Here is a 9,778-nt window from a genome sequence, read left to right on the forward strand (position 1 = left end):
TTATCTCTAGCTCATTTTTTTCCTATTTTTTTGGGGGGGGGCAAAAATATTTTAATTATAGTTTAAGCTACCAAATGTTTTTCTATTGCTTATGCATGTAGTCATAAGTAAGAATGTTTTTCCTACTACAGGGTTATAGAAAACTTCATCCATACTTCCTTACAGTTCTTATTTGTACCCAAAATTTTAAACAGGTTCCCAGAGAGACTTTTATGTACACCAAAGTGTCAGTTTTCAAATCCAAGTTTATGAAGTAGTGTCAAACATTGCAGTTGTCTGCATGAGACATATCTAATAATCTGTCATGTTCACGCTTGTCTTCATTCTTCTAAATGGCATCAGTCTGAAGTCGTCTTGCCTGCATGGTAAAATGTCTCGTTAGTAAAACAGAAAAGAGTATTTCCAGACTAATGCATGCCCTTTATGAACGGACATATTTAATTATTGAAAACTTTACCTTTCTAAAAGAAGGTAATGTAAACCATTACGATGCAGCCCACAATCCAGGCAATCAAGAGAAGTATAGGGACCAGAATGCGTGATGATGCAGGTTCTGTTTAAAAATAAACAAAGCAGAACAGATTTGGTAGGTCATTTGGGCATTTATCTCCTGAAATAAGAGAATAAGAGGGATCTGGTAATAAGAAGGGAATAAACACACTCTCTAGTCGTACCCATACATGACTATCAGTGTTTTTTTCTACAAAAGGTACATGGGAATCAGCTGGGAATTTGGAATAGAAGGCCTGTGTTCACATCATAAATCTTCCTTTTACAGTTATGTGACCTTGGGCCACTCTGAGCTTGAACTTCCCTATTTGTAAAATATGGATAATGAAACATGTGATATCTGAAGTTGTTTTGAGGATCAAATGAATTTGCATACATGCAAAGGCTTTGTAAACTCTATCCACTGTGCATGTTTAGTGAAGACAGCACACATTCATGTATGCATTCATATATGTGTGCAATAACACAAAGAGCAGCTTTTTACATATAAACCATTGACAATGACTCTGGTGTAATTCCTAGTAAACGAAATAATAATCATAACATAGAATCATAACATAGGGAAAGGTATTGAAATTGTTCTTGGCCTTAATAGCTAACTTTAATCTAAAATATCATAGGGGGAAAAGCACTATATTTTATATGATCATTCTTTTTTTTTTTTTAATCCTTACCCCGGATATTTTTTTATTGATTTTTATAAAGAGTGGAAGCGAGAGAGAAAGTCAGAGAGAAACATTGATGTGAGAAAAACACATCAATTGGTTGTCTCCTGCATGAGCCCCTATGAGAGCCTGAGCTAAGGAGGAGCCTGCAACCAAGTTACATGTCCATGACCAGAATTGAACCCCAGACCTTCAGTCCACAGGCAAATGCTCTATCCACTGAGCCAAACCAGCTAGAGATATATGATCATTCTTGACTAGAAAAGAGAGATTCAGGACCCTTTTTTTCAGTTGTTCAAATTAGCAATCAACACTGGATCAACACACACATAAAAGACATTAGTATAATGATCCCTCCTGTGTCTGCTGTTTGTACCCTGATCAATAAAAAGCAACTTTAAAAATATATTTTTAAAATAATATTCACTGCATCTCAATCTTATTCTTTCAAACATACACATATCACACAATAGAATTTAAAAATGCACAGAAAGATATCATATAAAATTAATGTTTTGTGTTAAGGACTCATATATTCTTAATTGAAAAGCACAATTAGATTGTATGCCATCAACTAACAAAGAGGATGCATAGTCTTAGCAATTGCACTTCATTTTATAATTTTCATTACTTTAAAATGCGGAGTTTTAAAAATAGTATTAAAATATAATAATTTAGAAACTTCTAAAGACACGTCTAAAATTAAAAAACATTCTTATTAAAGCAAACTTTCAAAGGTTAAAATGAATATTAATCATTTAAATTTATGTTTCCAGAAATGTTGGAGTCTTTCTTAAATCTCAAAAATTAATTAGATTTTCCTTGCTTCTCCACCTCCCATGACCTTGAACAAAGCATTAACTCTGAATAAAAAACACTTCTCTTTACCTGCCATATGGTATTGCTTTAAGGATAAAGTGAACATTAAGACATACCCTTAACTCTTATTTGAATGAAAGTCTTTTATGAATTAAGGTGTCATTACAGTGGAAATACATAATAGTCCTTTTTTTGAGCTGTCCATATATATGTGATTTAGTATTTTTCCCAATTTCAAAGAACTTAAAAGTGAATATTGATATTTTAATTGAGCATTATAACTATTTTAAATAAGTATATTTTAATATAATTCTAAAATGTACATATTATAAAGCCTTAATTATTTATTATTCCTTGTAAACCAATACAATTGATTGTGCCTTTTAACATTCAAACTATAACTGCATTTTTGTTCTTTTAACACTAATATTTTAAGTTTTAGCAAACATTTGTCCCATTGCTCTGAAATAGGAGTACCGGAACTCAACATAGAACAAACCAGAACAAAACCTTTTTTAAAATATGAAGAACCATTTCAAAATGCTTCTTTCCTTTCCAGACCTGAGCATGCCCAAGCAGTTACACCTGAAAGAATTCTTTAAGGTCACTGTGCCCTGGAACAAGACTGTTCAAGTTCAAAACATGAAGCTACCACTCCCTATGTGCATGATTGCACACAAGCTACATTTTGCTGTCTCTGCTTCCTTATCTGTAAAATTAGGATGATGATAATACTGCATATTTCATAAGACTGTCAGGATTAAAAACAAGAATTCCTGTAGGCATTTAGAAACTATTTCTTGGACACAGTATATTCAGACCATTTTGTCATATCAGCCTTAATCTTCTTTCTTAAATATAAAAAGAAAAAATTTAAAAACCAGGAAAAATAGTCTAGATGAATAGCATATGAGAGATGACTAAGCCCATTTTATTTCTTTTAATTTTAGAGTTAGAAAACAGGCTCAGAGAGCTTGAGGGACTTTCTCAAACTGGCAGGCCATCAGCAGCAAATCTGACACAGAATTCAAATGTCCTTTATTCTGGTCCAGCACGCCACAACACCACAATCTAATCCCCCAAATCTAGTACAACCCTGGAGACTGACTCCTAACTCATCTTTCAAAACAAGGGTGAACAAATTCAGTTTTTAACTTTGTTTAATCCTTTCAGAATTGTCTACAAATATATAGACATGGTCCATAAACTGCATATGTAATACACTTTTTGTGGTCATACTAATGTATATGGTTAATGCTCTGTTAGCAGATATAACACATTCATCAGAATAACTGAGTAACACCAAATACTGGGAAGCAAACTAAGCCAGGAAGCCTGGGTCTTTTTTGCCAAGACAGCCTGACGCTTAAATCTTACCTTTTTCAGCCATTTTTCCTGTCCTTGGGTGGGCTGATCAGCTCCAGGCTTACTTGTTACTGTTTCCCAGGGTCACTTTGAACTTTAAATAGAGAGATTATCTGAAGAGTGCAGCAGCTGCCCCTCTCCTGGCTGCCAATTGTGTGCAAGCAGAGCTCCCCTGGCAGCTCTGAGCCTGTTGTGATGGAGGAAACAAGGGGCTACATGGCCTAAAGAATTAAATAGGCTGAGTTGTCCTAACTCAGATTTTTAATTCACCCAATGCCTTCAGACAACATGAAGGAAATGTTCAGTGGAGGAATGTACAGGAGAAAAATGGCATTGCAATTAGAGAAATTCTACCCAAGAGGGAGGATGATATATTGAAAAGAAAGGACTTTGAAGCTGGACAGACGTGACTTCAAATTCTAGCTCTGCCATGTCTTGTAAGAAAGGTCGAATTGCTTAACATGGGCATCAGCTTCTTTAATTTTAAAATCAGGATAGCAATACCTAGCCATGAAGAAAGTGTCATAAAGATGAAATGAAAAAGCTCCGTGAAATGCAACAGTTCTTTATTACATTATAGGATGCAAAAGAAAAATCACATTAAATGCTGCCCCTTCCTATGAACCATTCTAAAAAGAGAAATTTTAATATAAATGTACTAGAGGCAAAAATAATTTTTTAAAAAAGCACAACATGTGGTATTGCTTAGAATTATCAGAGAGCAGTCATACCATAAGCTTGTTGTTTTTATTAGCCATTAAATAAGACATTACATTTTTTAGAGTCCAACCTGTTTTATGTAACATGACCTAGACTATGCTCTAGATTCTCATTGGAATAACTTTAATTTTGAGGTTTGGATAGAAAAGTTTTGCCAAATGACCCTGTGAACAACAAATAGCACCAATACTTCCCAAAACTCCAGTATGAAATTGAAAGTGTCCTCCTTTAGAAGATAAGACTTGCGGGATCAAAGCCATGTCCACAGAGCTCCAAGAAGGACATCTCCCTGGAAATGACCATGCCCCATCATTCATCAAAACCCGCCAGTGGTCTCCATCTTCTATCTGAACTCTTTGTTAAGGCACCTAAAAAGCCTCATCTCTACTTTCCCATTTGCAATCATGCTTCAGCCCCCCGAGCTCCTTGCTATTATATGAATTCAGGAAATGCTTCCACAGACATACGTAAGAACACTTGATTTTCTACCTCAAGTCATATAGATTAGAGTATGCAGCCAACCATCTGGTAATTTGATTACATGGCATTTAAACCAAGTTTATTACATGTCATTTAAGCCAAATTATCATCTCTCTCTCTCTTATTTAACATTGAAAAAAATGCCTGGCTATATCCAAGTAAGAGGAGAAATGATGTACAATCTATGTAATAATATTTCTGGTAAAGTCAGATATTGCTTTTCAATATTAAATAATTACATATTGAACAGAGACTAATTGAGGACAAGATAGAGACAGAGAAATGGTGATTGATTTCACATAAATAATACTGAAGTTCTTAACTAACTGAAATGAATATACTATCTTAAGGCAAATGGAGAGAGAACTTCAAAAGAAACAATGAGGTTTTCCTTCAAAGGATAAGCATACATACATATGAGGGTAAAATAATTTGCCTATAATAAATAAAAATAAAGATATAAAAATGCCTGTGTTTCTCAGTAATTAAAGCATCAGCTCATGCACCAAAGGGATTCCAGTTCAATTTCTGGTCAAGGACATGTACCTGTGTTGCAGGTTCACTTCATACCTCTTGGTTGGTGTATGTGCAGGAAGCAACTAGTCAATGTGTCTCATATAGATGTTTCTCTCTCTCTCTCTCTCTCTCTCTCTCTCTCTCTCTCTCTCTCTCTCTCTCTCTCTCTCTCTCTTTCTCCCTCCCTTTTGGGTACACTCTCTATGGAAAGCAATGGGAAAAATATTTTCGGTGAGGATTAAGAAAACAAACAAAAAAGATATAAAAAGGTTTCTACATTTTAAATATTTATTGTCATTTTAATTACCTTAATTTTTTTCTTTTGATATAAAAAGGATGATTACTAAGATTGTTGCTATCAGTAATCTGCTTGATAGCACATCATTTATTTTTCTTTGTTTTCTAAAGAAAGAGGAGGAACAAAACTAATTCAGGGAACATTAATTGCTCAGAAAAGGGTACAATCTAGAATTCATTTCCTTGGTATCCTATCAGTAATTTTTTAAGTTGTATAATATTATTAAGGAGAAAATGTTTTATTCATTAATAGACTAGTTTCACTTTGAACTCATAAACCCAAAGGCAAATATTCCTAATTTTCCTATTTAGGTATATTTCCTAGTTCTACTTTGCATACTTAAAGATTTAGCTATCAAATTCCTTATTATCAAAATGTAATTTGATTCTTCTAGGCTACTTAAGGTAAAAATTGAAATATTTGCCTTCTAATGCAAGATAAATCAAACTTCTTTACTTTTCAAATATTTTTAACCATCAATTTAGTGTCTGCAATTGTAGTAGATAGATATGAACATGGTAGGTTAAATAGACAAATTCCTATAAAGAGGTAAACTACCAAAATCTACCCAAAAAGAAATAGAAAATTTGAATAGACTTATAACAACTAAAAAGATCCAAGTCATAAACAAAAAAATGTCCCACAAAGAAAAATTTTGGAACAGATGGCTTCACTGGTACATTCTATCAAATATTTACAAAGTTAGGACCAACATTTCAAAAGTTCTCACCAAAAATAGAAGAGGAGGAAAGACCTCCCAACTCATTCTATGAAACTAGTTCTACCTTAATACCAAATCAAACATATTATAAGAAAACTACAGACCAATCTCTCTAATGAATATAGGTACAAGCATTTCAACAATAAACTAACAAACTAAATCCAGCAATATATAAAACATAACCAAGTGGGATTTATCCCAGGAATACAAAGTCAGCACAACATTTAAATACCAATTAATGTAATACACCATATTCTATCTAATAAAAGAGAAACATGCAAATAACCATACCTCTGCTACACCCACAAGTCACGCCCACTGGCCAATCAGGAGTGAGTATGCAAATTAACCCAACAAATGTGGTAGTGGCAACAGAGCTGGAGAGAGCAGGAGATTTGGGTTGCCCCCAGTGATGGAGGAAGCCAAGCTATCCACCCACACTGACCTTCCCTGGCCTCCGCTCAAGGCTACAAAATTTCAATTATAGAAGATAAGTAAATCCCAGATACCAGGACCTCTGTTTGGGTTGCTGGGGGGGCGTCGCCAGCCTGCAAACCACTATACGCCCCTCACACAGGCCACCCCATGCCCCAAGGGAATTCCCACTCTGATCTGGGACACCCTTCAGGGCAAACTAGTCAACTCCCACCTGTGCACCAGGCATCTATCCTATCTAATAATCCTAACAAATAAAAAGAGTAATATGCAAATTGGCCATCACTCCAACATACAAAATGGCTGCTCCCATGAGGTCAAAGATGGCTGCCCCATGTGGACACAAGATGGCCACCACAAAATGGCCAGCAGGGGAGGCAATTGGGAGGGACCAGGCATGCAAGGGAGGGCAGTTGTGGGTGATCAGGTCTGCAGGAAGGGCTGTTGGGGGGGACCAGGCCTGCAGGGGAGGGCAGTTCGGGGTGACCATGTCTACAGGGGAGGGCAGTTAGGGGTGACCAGGCTGGCAAGGGAGTGGTTAGGGGGTGATCAGGCTGGCAGGCAGAAGTAGTTAGGGGCAATTAGGAAGGCAGGCAGATGAGCAGTTGGGAGCCAGCAGTCCTGGATTGTGTGAGGGATGTCCCAGATTGGAGAGGGTGCTGGGCTGAGTGACACTCCCCTCCCCCTATGAATTTTGTGCACCTGGGCCTCTAGTTAATAAAATAAAAAACAAAAATCACATGATCATCTCAATAGATGCAGAGAAAGCATTTGACAAATTCCAACACCATTCCAAGATAAAAATACTCAACAAATAAGTAATAAAAGGGAACTTCCTCAACCTTCTAAAGGGAATCTACAAAAAAAAATAAAAAATACTAGCATCATACTTAATGGTGAAAGACTGGATGCTTCCCACTCCCCAACCCCCCACCCCCAACATCATGAACAAGACAAGGATGTTCACTCTCACTCTCATACTTTGATTCAATATTGTATTGGAGGTTATATCAGGAGATTTAGGCAGAATATGAAATAAAAGTCATCCAAATGGGAAAAGAAATTAAAGAATCTCTATTTTCAGATGACATTATCTTATATATAGAAAATCCTAAAGAATCTACAAAAAATAAACAAACACACAAAAAAAAACAAGCAAACTGATAGAGCCAATTTTCAAATTCAGCAAGGTTGCAAGATACAAATTCAATACACACACACACAAAAACAACCAAAAAAAAACAGTTGTATTTCTACAAACTAGCAATGAACAGTTTTTAAGTTACATTTTTAAAAAGGCATTTAAATAGCATCAAGAGCCCAGAAAATATTTAGAAATAAATTTAACCAAAAACATACAAGACTTGTAACTGAAGACTAAAAAAAAAAAAAAAAAAATCCCTGTGATTGAAGCAAAGATAGAAGCAAAGAGACTGGTGAGGAGGCTACTGTAATAATCCAGACAAGAGTTGATGGGAACTCAGACTGGCACGATGCTTGATGACTCATCTCAAAGGGGACAATCAAAGAGGCTAGAGAGTAGGGTGGTGCATTTATGATTGATATGACTAATAAGGTTTTGATGGATTAGGTGGTACTTTCCCATATTAACAACTTCTGTTGGGAGATATGTATGTGTTCAAAGTCCAATCAAAGGGCTCAGCAAACTGCTGTAGAATATATAGAGCAAGGTCTTTATAATCTGAGACATTTGAAATATGAAATGTATTGAAACTAATAAATTTAGGGGGAGGGCAGTTAGGGGTGACCAGGCCGGCAGAGGAGGGAAGTTGGGGGTGACCAGGCCTCAGGGAAGGGCAGTTGGGGGACCCAGGCCTGAAGGAGAGGGAAGTTAGGGCTGACCAGGCCTGCAGGGAAGGAAGTTAGGGGCCATCAGGCTGGCAGGGGAGTGGTTACGGAGTGATCAGGCTGGCATGCAAAAAGTGGTTAGGGGCAATCAAGAAGGCAAGCAGGCAAGCAGTTGGGAGCCAGCAGTCCTGAATTGTGAGAGGGATGTCCCAGATTGCAGAGGGTGCAGGCTGGACTGAGGGTCACACATCCCCATGCACTGGGCCTCTAGTCTATAACAATAAAAGCAAATTTTGTGCACTAGGCCTCTAGTCTATAATAATAATAGCATAATATGCAAATCAACCTAATGACTGAACAGAATGACCTTCCAAATGACCATGCACTGACACCAGGCCAGCCAAGATGGGTGCAATGCGATTGGTAGGCCAGTGGGTCAATCAATGGGGGGAGGGGGGTGCCTCCAAGGAATCAGGATCCAGGGGTGTGTGGCAGTGTACATGGGCAGCTTCAGGCCAAGGCAGGTGTGAGGCCACAAGGCAGCCAGTGCTGCGAAGGCCTACCCTTTCATGAATTTCATGCATGGGGCCTCTAGTTCAATATGATTAAGACAGAGGTAAAATAAAGTGCTATTTCAATTTCTGTCTCCTTGTAGTACCAGTGTTTGTGGAATCTGTAGCCTTAGCAATTTTTTCTAAGACAGAAACAGGGGTCTTATTACTTCACATTGCAGCTTATTGATCCAGTTGGATGGTTTTGTCATCCAGAGGCTCCCTGTGCTTCAGAGATATCTCGGCTATAAGAATTATTTGCACACATCTGATGGGTTCCAACATTCTAAGACAACAAACTAACTCATTGCTGAGTCATCGCAGAGGGTGGAATCGCAAGGGCTGTGCAGTCATGCTGACAGCTTTGAATCTTGGCTTCACTAATATTTGTGGGACCTGGGGACAGGTTATTGTCAGAAATATTCTCCGAACTTGTAAGGCAAAAAGTGGGGACAAAGACAAAAGTCACCCAAGGATTTTCATACTATTCATCTGTTTCGTTTTCACATTGAGACAGACAAAAGTCACCCAAGTATTGTCATACTATTCATCTCATGTTTACTAATGAATAATGTTCCTATACTTAAGGAATTTACTTGCTAACTTACACATTTTTGTTCAGTAGAAATGCAAATAATTTCCAATGGAATAGAAAACCCCAATCATCAATGGCTTGCTGGACATTAACCAGAGCTATCTCTATCTCAGCAATCTCATGCTAACATGTCTTTGTTAAGTATCTGATAAACAGACTAGCTTATTTTTAAAATATATATTTTATTGATTTTTTTTACAGAGAAGAAGAGAGAGGGATAGAGAGTAAGAAACATCTATGAGAGAGAAACATCGATTAGCTGCCTCCTGCACAGTCCCTACTGGGGATATGCTC

The 9,778-nt window shown here is 37.1% G+C and overlaps 1 protein-coding gene across 1 annotated transcript; it reads right to left on the reverse strand.

The window, feature by feature from the left end:
• Positions 1-227: 227 nt before the first annotated feature.
• Positions 228-3,518, reverse strand: STRIT1 (small transmembrane regulator of ion transport 1). The gene is made up of 3 exons (XM_036445843.2): positions 3,372-3,518; positions 458-553; positions 228-358 (listed from the first exon to the last, which is right to left on the reverse strand). The coding sequence occupies exons 1-2, from the start codon at positions 3,382-3,384 to the stop codon at positions 462-464; spliced, it is 105 nt and encodes a 34-aa protein (XP_036301736.1). The 5' UTR covers positions 3,385-3,518; the 3' UTR covers positions 228-358; positions 458-461.
• Between the last annotated feature and the right edge of the window lie 6,260 nt (positions 3,519-9,778).

This window comes from Pipistrellus kuhlii, unplaced genomic scaffold (assembly GCF_014108245.1).
Source record: "Pipistrellus kuhlii isolate mPipKuh1 unplaced genomic scaffold, mPipKuh1.p scaffold_m20_p_2, whole genome shotgun sequence".
Lineage (NCBI taxonomy): Eukaryota > Metazoa > Chordata > Mammalia > Chiroptera > Vespertilionidae > Pipistrellus > Pipistrellus kuhlii.